This window comes from Leptopilina boulardi, unplaced genomic scaffold, assembly GCF_019393585.1.
Source record: "Leptopilina boulardi isolate dan_hultmark-lab unplaced genomic scaffold, ZJU_Lbou_2.1 LbouV2_144, whole genome shotgun sequence".
In the NCBI taxonomy this organism is placed as follows: domain Eukaryota; kingdom Metazoa; phylum Arthropoda; class Insecta; order Hymenoptera; family Figitidae; genus Leptopilina; species Leptopilina boulardi.
Genome location: NW_026137690.1, coordinates 2,093,843 through 2,113,283, shown reverse-complemented (window position 1 = coordinate 2,113,283; position 19,441 = coordinate 2,093,843). Strand labels below are relative to the sequence as shown.

Sequence of the window (19,441 nt, the reverse complement as noted above, 5' to 3'; positions counted from 1 at the left end):
TTAATTTTTTTTGCATTTATTTTCTTTATTTTCTTTTTTAAACAAAATTTACTGAAAGAACAACATGCTTTTTCCCTATATTTAACAGGCGAATTAATATAATTATAATCATTTTCCCTGAGTTAGAATATTATAAATTATTTTCTATATGTGAAAAATAATTATTAACGTAAATAAATTACAGATTATTTTAAAAATTACCGACTTGCAGGTATTTATATTACCGACTGATGGTAAAATGAAAAAAATTACCGACTTAAGGCAATCTATATTACCGTCTGATGGTTAAATAATAAATATAGAAAAATATTGACTCCTTGAAATCTATATTTACCGACCGATGGAAATATAAAAAAAAATTACCGATTTGCAGGTGTTTATATTACCGACTGATGGTAAAATAAAAATTCAAAAATTGTCTACTTTTATTTATTTTATTTTTTCAACAACATTTATTGAAAGCATTCTTTTAACAGGCAAATTAATATATATTTATAATCATTTTCCCTGAGTTAGAAAATTATAAATTATTTTCTATAAAGATGAAAAATAATTATTAACGTAAATAAATCTAGACGGATTATCTTAGCAATTTAAGGAATAATTGCTATTTAGTTAAATAAATAATTATCTAATTTTTAATTAATTTAGATAACTAATAATTAATTTATTTATATTTATGGACGGATTCAGATGAAGTTGAATATTATTTTGTACTTTTTTGTTTTTTTTTCATCGACTGGAACTTGTCCATGTTCGATTTGTGCTACCAGCAATAATGGAATCAAAATCGTAAAATTCATTTTTCTTCAATGTCGCATCTGTTGTTTGACCAATTTCTTTTCCTAAAAGTCTAAAGGGCGAGACCTAAAAGACAAAATATAATTTATTATTTATTTATGACAAAATGGTCAGTACTATTTTAATGATTATCAAATCAAATTATTATCAAAATTACACAACTTAAGGGAATCTATTTTACCGACTGATGGTAAATAATAAATACATAAACTTATCGACCTACAGGAATTTATTTCACCGACGGAAGACAAAATGACAATATAAAACATTACCGACTTGCAGTTATTTCTATTACCGACATAAGGAAATTTACTTTACCGACTGTAGGTAAATAATAAGTATAGAAACTTACCGATCTACAGGAATCGACCGATGGAAAAATAAAAATAAAAAATTACCAACTTGGAGGGATTTACTTTCACGGCTGATAGAAAAAAATATAAAAATTACCGATTTAAGGATTTTTTACCGACTGATGATAAAAAATAAACAGAAAACCTTATCGACCTGCAGGAATCTACATTTGCCAACCGATAGCAAAGTGAAAAAATAAAAAAATTACTGACTTGTACGGATGTATATTATCAACTGATGGTAAAATGAAAATATAAAAATTACCGACTTGCTGATCGGTAATATTATTATTATATTTATTATTAATATATTATTATATTTATATTATCGACTGATGATAAAATGAAAATATAATAAATTACCGACTTTTATTTTACCTTTTGTCGGCAAAGTAAATTTCTACAAGTCGATAATTTATTATAGTTCCCTTTTGTCTTCATTTAATAAAGTAATTTGTGCGGTCGGTAATTTTTATAGATTTATTTCACCTTCAGTCGGTAATATAGTAATTAAATAAATTATTATTTATTTTTTAAAATTGATAAAAATAACTTACTTGCTTTAATGTGTAATTTTGAATGTCACAGCCCATAAAAAAAGCTATTCTTTGAAGAGCAAGAATAGACTTTAATCTTAATCTGGGATTAGGATTTAACAGTCGTTTTAAAAGATCTTTACTTCCTGTGGAAATATTTTCAATATTCGATGGTAAACTAACACACGAAGTAAAAATTCCTTCCTCAATTGGATCATTTGCAATTCTTGTCACTGGATACTGAAACAAAAAAGGGGGGAAAAAATTATTATTACTATTATAAAAAATTATTATTTTTCTTAAAAAATATAAAATATAAAAAATATTTTGAAAACAAAATATTTTTTAAATCGTGACTAACAAAATTATTTAATTTGACTGGCACAATTCCTTGTTCGAATGTAAATGGCACAACGGGTCTTCTGTACAGTCGGTATTAAATATTTTTGCACATATTTTTTATATCGTTATTTTCCTGGTTTACCGACAGTCGGTAATGTTGATTTCTATGTCGGTAATTTTTATATCATCACATGTTTTATTACCGACATAGAAATCTACATTACCGACTAAAACAGAAAAATGATAATATAAACAATTGCCGACATTGCATACTAGTTTGCCGACTGATTGTATAACAGAAAGTATGACGATATAAAAATTACCGACATAGAAATCTACATTACCGACTGATGGTAAAACAGAAAAATGATGATATAAACAATTACCGATATAGAGATCTACATTACCGCATGACTGATTAGAAAATTACTAATATGTTAAACTAATATATTAAAATTTAAAAAATATTCAAATTCAATTAATTTGAGCGAGAAAAAATGCTCGGGTATAGTGGACCAATGCTGTTAGGGAGCGTTCACAAATTACGTAACGTTTTTTTTTTAATTTTGACCCTCCCCCTCTCCCCATGTAACACGTTATTGCATATGTACATTAGCGCCATTTTTTCTGCTGTCCGTAACAAAGTGCTTGACCCCCCCTCCTCCCCCAAAAAATGTTACGTAATTTTTGAACACACCCTTAAGGTTTAATACGAGCTCAGATTCTCACCCAAGAAAACTTTTTTAATTATTTAAATAAATATTAAGTTTCATAAAAAGAATTAATTTTTACTAATTTTATTTGTTATTGAAAATATAAAAAAAATTACCGACATGGAAATCTACATTACCGGCTGAAGGTAAAAAAAAAATGTTATACCATCAGTTGGTAATTTAGGTTTCAATGTCGGTAATTTTTTTTTATATTTTCATCTTCCTATTTTACCATTAGTCGATAATGTAGATTTCTATGTTGGTAATTTTTTATATCATCATTTTCCTGTTTTTAAAGAAATATGTAATTTCATAAAGAATTAAATTTTGTATTATTAAATTAATATTATCAATTTTTTTTTCATCACATATATATGGAATTTTTTTTTTTTTATAATCGTGTTTTTCATTTAAGAGAAAAAAATTTCACATATATATATATAAAAAATCACACTGTCAAACATTCTTAAAGAGTTAATAAATAAGATAAATTGAGCGCATGATGTAAACATCACTTTTATCATCATCATCATGATCATCATCATGATCGTTACGATCATTATACCCAACATCACGACCCAAATCTAAATCCCACCTTCTCAGACATAACAGAACAAAAATAATAATAATAATAATAATAATAAAAATGGCAAGTAGTGAGAAAAAAGTCCAACTAGAAATACTCGTGTAAAATCGTATACTATCGTCAATCTTATAATGATTTCTTTACCGTTATCCTCGGTCAAGGTCCTCGTTAAGGATCGAAATGGATTTTATAGCCGTTTATTGGAAATGATTATCATACAATTTTATACTATATATATATATATATATTCACCTCTTTAGAGCATGAACCTAATAATTATTATCATATCAATTTATTTCTAATGTTGCATAATTCATATCTAAATTTGATTAGCTATTTATCGTCCAATTTTTTTTTCCAACAATTTAAAATTAAATGCGTCTTGTGGATATTATTATTTTTTTTTTTTTTAAATGCGATTGCATCATATAAGTAGAGGATATAGATGGATGGATGACCGGATAGTTTATTGAGGGTCGAGAGTGGCCATTGAACCTGTTTATACGTATAGTTTAAAGCACACGCTATAAGGTGTAAAAACAACTTATGATTTAAAAAAAAAAATTTTTTTCGATTTTTTTTTTTAGTTTTATACAGTAATTAATTTTTATCAATGGTAATAAATAAAAAAAAAGCTAGATTAAAAAAAAAATTTCTAAATCAGAAAAAATATATTTTCTATAAGATAAATAAAAATATTTAAAAATAATAATTTATTTACTTAATTCTTAACACCATGGGTCCAGTAGATATATTTGTTTTAACGAAAAACATTTTTTGATTACAATTACATATATATATATATATATATATATATATATATATATAAAATTTTATAATTACAATTATAAAGTTTTGTCGGTTCAAGCAAATAAAATAATTATTTATTGAAGAAATAAAAATTCGTTAGCAATTACTAATTAGAAGCATTAATGACTTAAGGATTCAAAGGTTGATAATCAGGAATCACTATGGAAATGTGACGAAATAATTGTTGGAGTAAATGAACAAATTTTTTTTTAAATAAATGATCGTGACAAGTTTGCAGAATTTTTTTTTATAAATTATTATTTAAGATAATGTAGATATCTACGCGGCGGTAATTATTTATATCGTCATTTTCCTATTTTACCGACAATCGGTAATGAAGATTTCTATGTCGGTAATTTTTTATTTTATTTTTCTGTTACACCATCAATCAATAATATAGATTTCTATGGCGGTAATTGTTTACATCAGCATTTTTCTGTTTTACCATCAGTCGGTAATGTAGATTTCTATGTCGGTAATACAAAATGATTATATAAGAAATTACCGACATAAAAATCTACATTATCGACTGCCGGTAAGACAGGAAAATGACCATATAACAATTTACCGACATAGAAATCTACATTGGGGGTCGTACACATAATAAGCCACGCAAATTTCACCATCTTTTTGACCCCCCCTCCACCATGCCACACTTGGTTCTATACAATAGCGCCATTTTTTTCTATAGGTCGTCACAAATCTCTACATCCCCTCCCCCCGTTTGCGTGACGCATTATGTGCACTACCCCTTACCGACTGATGGCATATCTGGAAAATGACTATTTAAAAATTTACCGACATAGAAATCTACATTACCGACTGTCGGTAAAACAGATAATGAAAATCTAAAAAATTAGGTAATGTAGGTTTCTACATTACTAAAAGTTGGTAATATTTCTCTTTTCGTTTATATTCTAAATTTTAAAAAGAACTGTCTTTTCTCCTTTAAAAATATGGTAACTATTTGCAAATTTACAATTTATTAATCTATATTACCGACAGACGATAATGTAGATTTCTATGCCTGTAATTTTTACATTATCGACTGTTGACAAAACGGGAAAAATGACTATATAAAAAATTACCGATATAGAAATCTACATTACCAACTGTCGGTAAAACAGGAAAATAGCGATATAAAAAAATTACCGACATAGGAATCTACATTGCCGACAAACGGTAATGTAGATTTCTATGTCGGTAATTTTTATATTGTCATTTTTCTGTTTACCATTAGTCGATAATATAGATTCCTGTAGGTCACCGGTTTTTTTGTATTTACAATTTTTTTCTTCAACGTCAGTCGGTAACGTAGGTTTCTACATTACTAACAGTCGGCTTTAGTTTTTCTTTTCGTTTTTCTTCAAAATTTTTAAAAGAACAGTCATTTCTTTTTTAAAAATATGGTAACTATTTGAAAATTTACAAATTTTTACAATAATAATGATATTAAATTATCAATTTTTTTTGTCAATTTAATGTAAATTTTTGTTTATTTTGATCAATTCAATTAAAAAATTTGTAATTTCTATAATAATAACAAAAAAAATAATAGCATGATGTAACACCAGAAAAACCACTTTGGAGTAATGAAAAACTTTTTTTCTTCTTCTTGTAATTAAGAGAAATTAAAAGAAATAGAAATATTTTCAAAAAAAAAAAAAAAAAAAATTGCCTATATCATCCGGTGGGAATTTTTCTTTAGGCATCTTATATATATCTATAAAAGAAGCTCGAGTTTGTTCAGTAATTAGCCAGTACTCTCCCCTAAGGAACGTGTATAAGCCAAGACTTGATGTACAAGTTGAAAGTCGTGCATTTGCATTATCATATACGCCTAGCTACTTTGCGGCACAAGATCCTTCGCGCGGCAAGTCGGCATCTTCACAAGGAGACATGGAAAAAGTTGAAGAAAAAGGAAGAGACGCTTTGAGAGGGAAGGCTTCGCGTACGGGGCAACGGCCCTGATTTTTCATGTCTGAAGAAGAACTCAAGATCCTGTGACGAAGGTCACGAATTAAGTTTTACCTTTAGTCCTTATTCTTTTTTCTTGTTTTTTTTTTCAATTTGTAAACACAACTATTATAATCTATTTACTATTTTTTTATTATTTAATCATAGTTGTTAATTATTTTTTTTAAATTCATCGAATTCTCCCAATTTTCGAAGTTAAAAAAAGAAAATTTTTTATGATTATAATTAAAAAATTATTATTACGAAAATGAAATCAGAATTTATTGAAAAAAATTCCTCTATCGCTAAAGGAAATTCCTATAAGTTGGTTATGTTTTAAATTTTTTTCCGCCAGTCGGTAAAGTTTTGTTTTTATTTTTACCACCAGTCGGTAAAGTAAATCTTTACAACTCAGTAATAAATTATAATTTCATTTTACCATCAGTCGGCACAGTAGATTTCTACAAGTCGGTAATAAAATATATATTTATTTTACCACTAGTCGGTAAAGTAAATTTTTATTTTATCACCAGTCGGTAAAATAAATCCCTACAAATTGGTAATGTTTTATATTTTTAATTTTACCATGAGAAAAAATACCATAACTTACAGAAACCCACACTACCGACTGGTGGTGAAAAAAAAATTTACCGACTTAAAGGAATCTATATTACCGATCGATGGTACAATAAATATAAAAACTTACCAAACTGTAGGAATCCAGACTGATGGCAAATTAAACCCTACAAGTCGGTAATATTTTATATTTTTATTTTACCATCAGTTGGTAGTGCAGGTTTCTGTAAGTTATGGTATTTTTTCTCATAGTAAAATTGAAAATAAAAAACATTACCGATTTTTAGGAATTTACTTTATTGACTGGTGGTAAAATGAAAATATAAAACATTACCGAGTTGTAGAAATCTACTGGGTCGACTGATGGTAAAAATGAATAATAAAAAACATTACCGACCTTTAGGAATTTACTTTGCCGACTAGTGGTAAAATGAAAATATAAAAAATTTACCGACTTGCAGAAATCTATATTACCCACTGATGGTAAAATGAAAAATTAAAAAAAATTACTTTTATTTTACCATCAGTCGGCAAAGTAGATTACTTACTATGTTTTATAAACCCACGAGTGTAATTCGAACTTTAAATAATTCGAATTTTGAAAAATTTTATCGTTTAAATTTGGACTTTTGAAAATACAAACTTTTAATAATTTGTAAAATCTTTTTTGTAAAATAAGTGATTTGCAAAAGGACTAACTATCTTTAAGGATTTTCTATATTTATAAACGAGGTGGAAATATCCTCGATGAGGTTATATATACTGTCGGTAGATGAGCGAATGGAGATAGTTTATAAATAGACAGAAGATGCTTGGAGATTACACGGGCACGTAATACCTGATAGCGATTATATTGCTGGCGTCGTTCACTGGGGCATAAAGACTATAAAAAATTTAAATTATCATTCCAAGCGTAATTATTTAAAGTTATTTTATTTTTTTTTTCTAAGCGTCATTCGATAACATTAATTTTTTCTTTCTTTCTTTCTTTTTTGCCAATATTTATAATTCAATGGTTTTTTTCCAATCAAAATAATCCACTGACTAAATTATAATTTATCTATAATTTAAGAAAAAATATAATTTCAATTCAAAAAATCATTTATTATTGAAAAAAATGATAGCAAGTTGGAAATTTGAAATTTACCCTAAGAGCTATTTTAAAGAATTAAAAATTTGTTGCTTACTCAATTCTTATATATATGTATATATAAAGAAAAGTCCTTGTCAGGAATTTTTGATGACTCGACATACGCGATTATCATCTCATCGTTCCCCTATACGATTATTTCATGATCTTTTATTTGCAAATGAAACCAAAGAAGAAAAGAAACTACAGAAAACGGAAATATCTCAAGTGTATATATATATAGTTTAAGTAGGCATTACCTTAATTGATATTAAAACAGGGTACTTGACGAGAAACATTCAGAGAATTGGTTAAGGAAAAAATTTTCTATAAATAAAACATCAATGATTTCCATAAAATTCGTTTCATGTAAATGAGGCTAAAAATAAATTTTCATATATATATATATATATATATGAATGACGCCTCACAGTGAATGGAACTTTAGCTGAAAATAAATTATAGGTTATGTTAGTATTTTTTTTTAGTTTTAAGTCATCCTTAAATCCAAAATATGCAATAAAAACTAATTTTTTTTATATAATTAGAAATAACGTTTTAATCAAGTTAAAACTATTACTAATCATAACCTAAAATTTGTTAGGCAAAAATTATCTTTTCTTTCTACTTTCCAAAATGCACAAACTTAATTTACCCCTTCTAACAGTGATAAAGATACCTTTCAAAATATTTAAAATGGCGATCTAAAAGATTACATAACCTCCAAATTTTAAAATTACGGAGTAATATGTAATCAACTTCTTTTGAAATGCAGTCAATGCAATATTTCTCATAGAAGATTTTCTACTGATTATTTTTAAAGCAATTTTCCAGACGTTCAACTGATTTATTCTACTAATCTGCTTCATGTGACTGTATCCTAACTGACAATGAAGCACGGTTGGATCATTCAATAACAAGCAAGCAGGGTTGGGTCACTATTTCTAAATTCTTGGTTAATTTCCATTGTCCCCACTTGCCCTTTTGTCATAATTCTCCGTCAACTACAGCACCCTGCTCTAGTAAAAAAAAGTGACTTTATAGTAACTTTTAATTTTGAAAATAAAGTCAATAAATTTTCACTAGAACAGAGGATGCAGTAGTTGACGAAAAATATAACAAATGGCGAGTGGGAACAATGAAAACCAACCGATTATGCCCAGAGCTGGGTTAGTCGAAGATACAACAGAGTTGGGTTACTTTTTGAAAAATTTCTCTATTTTTACATATATTCGGAAGATTGCCATTGTCCCCATTCACCATTCTTAACTACCACACTCTGTTTTAGTGAAAATTTACTAACTTTATAGATAAATTTAAAAGTTACTATGGAGTCACTAAAATTTTCACTAAAGCAGGGTGCGGTAGATGACGGCAAATTATGATAAATAGCAAGTGTGGACAACGTCAACCTGCTTCGGCTGTAAGGCTATGTCCACAATAGGGATTTTTATGTCCTTATGTTGAATATAACATAATACAAAGAAAATCTATTGTTTTCTCAGGTTATGTTTAACATAACAATGTCCTCACTAATCAAAGTTCCTATTCGCCATTTTTCATAATTCATGGTCAACTACCGCACCCTGCTCTAGTGAAAATTTAGTGACATTCTAGTTAAAAATTTAAAAATTACTACAATATCACTTAATTTTCACTACAGCAGGGTGAGGTAGTTGACGGAGAATTATGACAATTGGTAAATGTGAACTTTGGTTAGTGGGGACATTGGTATATTTCCAAAGAAGCAAGCAGGGTTGGGTCGTATACAATTTCGAACATTAACGATTAAAGCTACTTCTACAATAATTTTTTTTCGACATGAACAGGGTTGGGTCGTATTTTCGGACAGTAACGATTAAAGCCGCTTCTACAATAATTTTTTTTCGACATGAACAGGGTTGGGGCGTATTTTGCGGACAATAACAATTAAAGCTACTTCTACAATAACTTATTTTGACATGAACAGGGTTGGATCGTATTTTGCGAACGTTAACGATTAAAGCTACTTCTACAACAACTTATTTTGACATGAACATGGTTGGGTTGTACTTTGCGGACATTAATGATTAATGTTACTTCTACAATAAATTTTTCGAACAGAGTTGGATCGAGTTCGCGTTAACAAGTCAATGAAAACAAAAAAAAATTTGAGGCAGCTTCAATGAAAATTATTTTCTGCTTGATGAGGATTCGAAGTATTGTTAGAATTTCAATTGGAGAAAATGGTTGATGCTAAGTTGATGCTTCTACAATAATTTTGTTCGACATGAACAGGGTTGGGTCGTATTTTCGGACAGTAAATATTAAAGCTACTTCTACAATAATTTTTTTTCGACATGAACAGAGTTGGGTCGTATTTTCGGACAGTAACGATTAAAGCCGTTTCTACAATAATTTTTTTTTTCGACATGAACAGTGTTGGGTCGTATTTTGCGGACATTAACAATTAAAGCTACTTCTACAATAACTTATTTTGACATGAACAGGGTTGGGTCGTATTTTGCGGACATTAATGATTAACGTTACTTCTACAATAAATTTTTTGAACAGGGTTGGATCGAGTTTGCGTTAACAAGTCAATGAAAACAAAAAAAAATTTGAAGCAGCTTCAATGAAAATTATTTTCTGCTTGATGAGAATTCGAAGTATTGTTAGAATTTCAATTGGAGAAAATGGTTGATGCTAAGTCGTTACGTTACTTCCTTTCTCGCAAGAAACCAGTGTTGTCCGCCCTGTGTATGTGTATACTTGGTTCAAAAATATGTGCCTCGAAGGAGAAGAAGAAGAAGAAGCAGCAGCAGCAGCATCTGAGTAAAACAAGCTTCCTTTTTCCTTTTCTTATTATTCGTTTTAATTTTTCTTTTTCAAACTAACTTGGCGTGCATCGTCCTTCCCTACTCTTTGCGCGATAGCAAGTCTATTTATAAAGCATCACCGGCTATTATCTACGGTACGCGCGTATAAGGCTATACTTTCAGTACTCTTATACAGTATCTTCTTTTCCTTCAGGAGCACACAACAAGTGAATCTTCTTCGACTGTTTTCCATCTTCTATCTTGATTTAACTTATGTTTCCTCTCTTTCTCTTTCTCTCGTTCGTATTCTCAACTTTTATTATTTTGTTATCTCGAACTGTAATTAAGTTTCTGTTTCTGGCTCCTTTCTGCATCAATTACTTACTATCGAGAGGATTTATTTTCTTCTGGAATTATTTTTTTGAAAAATATAGTTTCTAAACTTTATCTCTCTTTGAAATGAAAAAGAAATGCTATTTTTGAAATTAATTATAATTTCTTTTTTTTTTTTTTTGGTAAAACAAAAATTCTTCATTATTTTTCTCTTTTTGTATATATTTATACTGCGCCGTATAGGGTATGGTAGGTATTTGGTCAGTGAACTTGAAACAAAAACCTGCTTCTGAACTTATTCCCCCTCGCATATATCGTGCAGCTTAAGGGCCTTCTGACACTATGCAATATAGGGAGCGAGGGAAATAAGTGAAATGTTTTTCATAATAGCTTAAAAGAAAATTGAAAAGAAAAACGATAAGACAAAAAAAAAATTAGGAAGTTATGATTGTTTTTTTGACAAACTGAAAAAACTTTTTTTTTGAGGTTATGGAATAAATTTATTCGATATTAGATACGATATTAAAATTAAGAAACTACCTTGGTTGTAGATTGTAGAATTTCACTTCCACTTTAGTACCTTTACTTTTACCACTTCCCTTACAGTTTTACAATTCCACTTTCACTTTTAGAATTCTACTTCCGGCCCTTTATTACGCCATTCCACTTCAACTTTTACAATTCCACTTTCACCATTTGACTTACATTTTAACTTTAAAAATGAAAGTGGAATTGTAAAAGTTGTAGTAAAATGGCGAAATGAAGGGGCGGAAAGAGAATTCTAAAAGTGAAAGTGGAATTGTAAAACTGTAAGGGAAGTGGTCAAAGTGAAGGGACTGAAATGGAAGTGTAATTCTGGGCTAATTTTGGATTCACTAGTTGAAACGAAACATGATAAATTTCAAACTTAACCGGACTAATTCCAAATTCACTAGTTGATCCGAAACCGGACAAATTTCGAACTGAACCGGAATAATTACGGATTCACGATATAAACCGAAACCGGAAAAATATCACCAGTTGATACAAAACCGGACAAATTTGAGATTGAACCAAACTAATTTCGGATTTACGTTTAATCCGAAACCGGAAAAATATGGAACTGAACAGGATTAATTTTGCATTTACTAGTTGATCGGCAAACTGACAAATTTGGGACTGAAACGTACTAATTCCTGATTCACTAATTATGCCAAAACCGGAAATATTTCGGACTGAATCGAAGTAATTATGGATTCAGGATTTAAAAACTGTAACTGGAAAAATATCACTAGTTGATCCAAAACCGGACAAATTTGGGACTGAACCAAACTAATTACATATTCACTATTTATTACTTAAACCGGAATAATATGAGAATGAACTGGACTAATTTTGCATTTGCTAGTTGATTCAAAACCTGAAAAATTTGGGACTTAATCGTACTAATTCCTGATTCACTAGTTATGCCAAAATCGGAAATATTTCGTACTGAATCGGAGTAATTACGGATATACTAGTTGAACTGAAACCGGACAAATTGGGACTGAATAAAACTAATTCCAAATTAACTAGTGAATCAAAAACCAGAAAAATTTCGAACTAAAGCGGAATAATTAAGGATTTATGATTAAAAATGAAACCGTAAAAATATCACTAGTTAATCCATAACCGGACAAAATTGTGACTGAACCAAACTAATTACAGATTTACAATTTAACCCCAAACCGGAAAAATATGGGACTGAACCGGATTAATTTTGCATTTACTAGTTGATTCAAAACCTGACAAATTTGAGACTTAATCGTACTAATTCCTGATTCAATAGTTATGCCGAAACCGGAAATATTTCGTAATTACGGATTTACTAGTTGAACCGAAACCGGAAAAATTTCGGACTCAACCAAACTAATTCCAAATTAACTAGTGAATCAAAAACCGGAAAAATTTCCAACTAAACCGGAGTAATTAAGGATTCACGATTAAAACCGAAACCGGAAAAATATCACTAGTTGATACAACACCGGACAAATTTGAGACTGAACAAAACTAATTTCGAATTCACGATTTAATCCGTAACCGGAAAAATATGAGACTGAACCGGATTAATTTTGCATTTACTAGTTAATTCAAAACCTGAAAAATTTTGTACTTAATCGTACTAATTCCTGATTCACTTTTTATGCCAAAATCGGAAATATTTCTTACTGAATCGGAGTAATTACGGATTTACTAGTTGAACAAAAACCGGATAAATTTGGGACTGAACCAAACTAATTCCAAATTAACTAGTGATTCAAAAATTCGGAAACATTTCGAACTAAACCGGAGTAATTAAGGATTCACGATTAAAACTGAAACCGTAAAAATATTCTTACTTAACACGATTAATTTCGCATTCACCTAGTTGATACGAAACCGGAAAAATTTTCAACTGAACCGGACTAATTCTAAATTCACTAGTTAAACCGAAACCCAAAAAAATGTCGTACCGAACAGGATTAAATATACACATTTACTAGTTGAATCGAAACCGGACTAATTTGTGACTGAACTGGAGTAATTCCGGATTTACTAGATGAACCGAAACCGGACAAAAATGAAACTCCTCTCTGGTTAAAAATTTTGGACTGGTTCCAAACTAAACCATAAATAGTCCGGGATTAATCTGGAATTTTAATCAGTGAGGAGTTTCATTTTTGTCCGTTTTCGGTTCAACTATCCCAATGGGAAAAATACCATTGGCGTATTAATGGCCCAATAATGGGAGCCAGGGATGCCAATATAATTCCAATAATGGCACCCAATAATGGACCATTATTGGTAAAGTCATGGGCTGTCCACGCCGATGCCAATGATTGGCAACCATCATTGGCAAATTATTGGCAACCAATAATTAGCCAATATTAAAAATTTTAATAATAATTTAAAAAATCAATAATTTAAAAAAAATTTATATTTTTATTATTTTTTAATAGTTATTATTATTATTATTTTATTTTTAATAATTAAATTAAAATAAAAAAATGGTCATCAAAGTATTAGTGAAACTATTTCTTCCAAAAAAGAGTTTGTCTCAAATCCAATTAATAGGAGAGACATCGGGCAGAAAAAAATTTCGACGAGAAAAAAATTTTAGATCACTGCTTATATACCAATCAAGTGGCATCTCAACTGCGAGAAACAGTGATGTTCGCCCTCCCTTTGCGGCGTTGAGTGAACTAAAGTCCAGAGCTGAGCCATCAGCGCAGCGCGGGAACATTTGAAAAATTTGATTTTATTAGATATTTTATTTTATTTTAAATATGACAAATAATTAACTTAATAAATAATTAATGTCATTAATAATTATTAATAACATAATGTCATACTTAATAATTCGTTAATTATTATAAAATAAAATATCTAATAAAATCAAATTTTTTAAATGTTCCCGCGCTGCGCTGATGGCTCAGCTCTGGACTTTAGTTCACTCAACGCCGCAAAGGGAGGGCGAACATCACTGTTTCTCGCAGTTGAGATGCCACTTGATTGGTATATAAGCAGTGATTTAAAATTTTTTTCTCGTCGAAATTTTTTTCTGCCCGATGTCTCTTCTATTAATTGGATTTGAGACAAACTCTTTTTTGGAAGAAATAGTTTCACTAATACTTTGATGACCATTTTTTTATTTTAATTTAATTATTAAAAATAAAATAATAATAATAATAATAACTATTAAAAAATAATAAAAATATAAATTTTTTTTTAAATTATTGATTTTTTAAATTATTATTAAAATTTTTAATATTGGCTAATTATTGGTTGCCAATAATTTGCCAATGATGGTTGCCAATCATTGGCATCGGCGTGGACAGCCCATGACTTTACCAATAATGGTCCATTATTGGGTGCCAATGGTTTTTTCATTGGCTCCCATCATTGGGCCATTAATACGCCAATGGTTACTCGTGGCAGTTTCCCATTGGGTATAGTAAATCCGGAATTACTCCGATTCAGTGCCAAATTAGTCCGATTTCGGTTTAAGTAGTGAATGCGTATTTAATTCTGTTCAGTACGACATTTCAGACTGCTTCCAGACTAATCCATAAATAGTCCGGAAGAAGTTCTGGAATTTTAAACAAGGAGGAATTTTATTTTTACAGCATTTCATATTGAGTAGTTCAATATATATATATATATATATATATATATATATATATATAAAGAAAAATTATTATCATTCGGTTGTTTCTTCTCTGTATTTTTCTTCTTTGTTGGCATCAAAAACGACTTGATTTTTTAAAAGCAACTTATATAAACTTGTTTCAAATTATAGCTTATTATTGTTTCTCAGTAGAGATATAAATTTATATATATATCGAAAGCAATTTAATAAACGAGCAGCAAAGCGACTAGACAAGATCGTAAAGAGTACAAGATTGTAAACTACAGTAAAAGAAGAAGAAGAAGAAGAAGAAGATAAGAAGCAATACGAGTTTAATCACTGGCGCCTGGTTCGAGCCAGTAGCTGTTAATACTGAAACTTCTTTTTTTTTCTTCCTGTCTCTACGTAATCATCGGCACTCCTTGCTCGTCGCGATTCCAGCAGCGGATTCGAAACGTGCTCTTTTCCATCTCAACACAAGACGTAGAATAAATATATATATATCAGATGTAGATCATCTTCGCGGCTATATTTACATATTGTGTTAATAGATGCAAAAAGGAAGATAAAATTTTATTGGAAACATTTTTTTATTTGCATTTTTAAATATTTGTTTTAATTTTTCTTTTTGTATCTCTTTGTATACTGAGTGACAGAGACTTAGAAATAGTGGAAACTATTTTCAATGCCAAAAATGAACGAAAGAGATAAAAAAAATTAAAGTAAAAGTTAATAAAAAAAGACCCAACCCTATTCATGTCGAAGAAAAAAATTATTGTAGAAGTAGCTTTAATCGTTAGTATCCGCGAAATACGACCCAACCCTGTTCATGTCGAAAAAAAAATTATTGTAGAAGCGGCTTTAATCGTTACTGTCCGAAAAAAAGACCCAACTCTATACATGTCAAAAAAAAAAATTATTGTAGAAGTAGCTTTAATCGTTAGTATCCGCAAAATACGACCCAACCCTGTTCATGTCGAAAAAAAATTATTGTAGAAGCGGCTTTAATCGTTACTGTCCGAAAAAAACCAACCCTATTCATGTCGAACAAAAAAATTATTGTAGAAGTAGCTTTAATCGTTAGTATCAGCGAAATACGACCCAACCCTGTTCATGTCAAAAAAAAAATTATTGTAGAAGCGGCTTTAATATTTACTGTCCGAAAATACGACCCAAGACTGTTTATGTCGAACAAAAAATCATTGTAGAAGCGGCCTAAATCGTTAAAGTTCGAAAAAAGACCCAACCCTGTTCATGTCAAAAAAAAAATTATTGTAGAAGCGGCTTTAATATTTACTGTCCGAAAATACGACCCAAGACTGTTTATGTCGAACAAAAAATCATTGTAGAAGCGGCCTAAATCGTTAAAGTTTGAAAAAAGACCCAACACTGTTCATGTCAAAAAAAAATTATTGTAGAAGCGGCTTTAATAATTACTGTCCGAAAATACGACCTAAGACTGTTTATGTCGAACAAAAAATCATTGTAGAAGCGGCCTAAATCGTTAAAGTTCGAAAAAAGACCCAACTCTATTCATGTCGAAGAAAAAAATTATTGTAGAAGTAGCTTTAATCGTTAGTATCCGCGAAATACGACCCAACCCTGTTCATGTCGAAAAAAAATTATTGTAGAAGCGGCTTTAATCGTTACTGTCCGAAAAAAAGACCCAACCCTATTCATGTCGAACAAAAAAATTATTGTAGAAGTAGCTTTAATCGTTAGTATCAGCGAAATACGACCCAACCCTGTTCATGTCAAAAAAAATTATTGTAGAAGCGGCTTTAATATTTACTGTTCGAAAATACGACCCAACCCTGTTCATGTCGAACAAAATTTTTGTAGAAGCGGCTTTAATATTTACTGTCCGAAAATACGACCCAAGACTGTTTATGTCGAACAAAAAATCATTGTAGAAGCGGCCTAAATCGTTAAAGTTTGAAAAAAGACCCAACACTGTTCATGTCAAAAAAAAATTATTGTAGAAGCGGCTTTAATAATTACTGTCCGAAAATACGACCTAAGACTGTTTATGTCGAACAAAAAATCATTGTAGAAGCGGCCTAAATCGTTAAAGTTCGAAAAAAGACCCAACTCTATTCATGTCGAAGAAAAAAATTATTGTAGAAGTAGCTTTAATCGTTAGTATCCGCGAAATACGACCCAACCCTGTTCATGTCGAAAAAAAATTATTGTAGAAGCGGCTTTAATCGTTACTGTCCGAAAAAAAGACCCAACCCTATTCATGTCGAACAAAAAAATTATTGTAGAAGTAGCTTTAATCGTTAGTATCAGCGAAATACGACCCAACCCTGTTCATGTCAAAAAAAATTATTGTAGAAGCGGCTTTAATATTTACTGTTCGAAAATACGACCCAACCCTGTTCATGTCGAACAAAATTTTTGTAGAAGCATCAACTTAGCATCAACCATTTTCTCCAATTGAAATTCTAACAATACTTCGAATCCTCATCAAGCAGAAAATAATTTTCATTGAAGTTGCCTCAAATTTTTTTGTTTTCATTAACTTGTCAACGCGAACTCGATCCAACCCTGTTCAAAAAATTTATTGTAGAAGTAACATTAATCATTAATGTCCGCAAAATACGACCCAACCCTGTTCATGTCAAAATAAGTTATTGTAGAAGTAGCTTTAATTGTTAATGTTCGCAAAATACGACCCAACCCTGTTCATGTCAAAAAAAAATTATTATAGAAACAGCTTTTACTGTTACTGTCCGAAAATACGACCCAATACTGTTTATGTCGAACAAAAAAATTATTGTAGAAGCGGCCTAAATCGTTAATGTTCGAAATTGTATACGACCCAACCCTGCTTGCTTCTTTGGAAATATACCAATGTCCCCACTAACCAAAGTTCACATTTACCAATTGTAATAATTCTCCGTCAACTACCTCACCCTGCTGTAGTGAAAATTAAGTGACATTATAGTAATTTTTAAATTTTTAACTAGAATGTCACTAAATTTTCACTAGAGCAGTGTGCGGTAGTTGATCATGAATTATTAAAAATGGCGAATAGGAACTTTGATTAGTGAGGACATTGTTATGTTAAACATAACCTGAGAAAACAATAGATTTTCTTTGTATTATGTTATATTCAACATAAGGACATAAAAATCCCTATTGTGGACATAGCCTTACAGCCGAAGCAGGTTGACGTTGTCCACACTTGCTATTTATCATAATTTGCCGTCATCTACCGCACCCTGCTTTAGTGAAAATTTTAGTGACTTTATAGTAACTTTTAAATTTATCTATAAAGTTAGTAAATTTTCACTAAAACAGAGTGTGGTAGTTAAGAATGGTGAATGGGGACAATGGCAATCTTCCGAATATATGTAAAAATAGAGAAATTTTTCAAAAAATAACCCAACTCTGTTGTATCTTCGACTAACCCAGCTCTGGGCATAATCGGTTGGTTTTCATTGTTCCCACTCGCCATTTGTTATAATTTTCGTCAACTACTGCACCCTCTGTTCTAGTGAAAATTTATTGACTTTATTTTCAAAATTAAAAGTTACTATAAAGTCACTTTTTTTTACTAGAGCAGGGTGCTGTAGTTGACGGAGAATTATGACAAAAGGGCAAGTGGGGACAATGGAAATTAACCATGAATTTAGAAATAGTGACCCAACCCTGCTTGCTTGTTATTGAATGATCCAACCGTGCTTCATTGTCAGTTAGGATACAGTCACATGAAGCAGATTAGTAGAATAAATCAGTTGAACGTCTGGAAAATTGCTTTAAAAATAATCAGTAGAAAATCTTTTATGAGAAATATTGCATTGACTGCATTTCAAAAGAAGTTGATTACACATTACTTCGTAATTTAAAAATTTGGAGGTTATGTAATCTTTTAGATCGCCATTTTAAATATTTTGAAAGGTATCTTTATCACTGTTAAGGCACTCTCACACCTTTTTGGCTGCCTGCAGGTTACCATGGCAACGCACGAGTGTGAGTGAGACAGAAAATTTGAATATTCAAATTTTTAAATTTTCTGTCGCACTCACTCTCATGCGTTGTCATGGTAACCTGCAGGCAGCCAAAAAGGTGTGAAAGTGCCTTTAGAAGGGGTAAATTAAGTTTGTGCATTTTGGAAAGTAGAAAGAAAAGATAATTTTTGCCTAACAAATTTTAGGTTATGTTTAGTGATACACTGAAAAAAAAATTTATTTGATTCAAATACCGGTGTATTTGGTTATTATCAAATAAAGATTTACTTGAATCAAATATATAATATTTGAATCAAATATTTCAGTATTTGAAGCAAATATCATTTATTTGATTCAAATAAGAAATATTTGATTCAAGTAAATATTTATTTGATAATAACCAAATACACCGGTATTTGAATCAAA

The 19,441-nt window shown here is 30.0% G+C and overlaps 1 protein-coding gene across 3 annotated transcripts in view; it reads right to left on the bottom strand.

The window, feature by feature from the left end:
- Positions 1-448: 448 nt before the first annotated feature.
- The window catches only part of LOC127291603 (serine/threonine-protein kinase S6KL), a 79,504-nt gene continuing 60,511 nt past the window's right edge, over positions 449-19,441 (bottom strand). For all 3 annotated transcript variants that reach the window (XM_051320803.1, XM_051320802.1, XM_051320804.1), the window contains exons 8-9: positions 1,712-1,930; positions 449-867 (exon numbers count right to left, since the gene is read on the bottom strand). In XM_051320803.1, the coding sequence (XP_051176760.1) occupies positions 733-867; positions 1,712-1,930 (354 nt within the window). In that variant the 3' untranslated portion in view covers positions 449-732. The remainder of the gene's footprint in view (positions 868-1,711; positions 1,931-19,441) is intronic.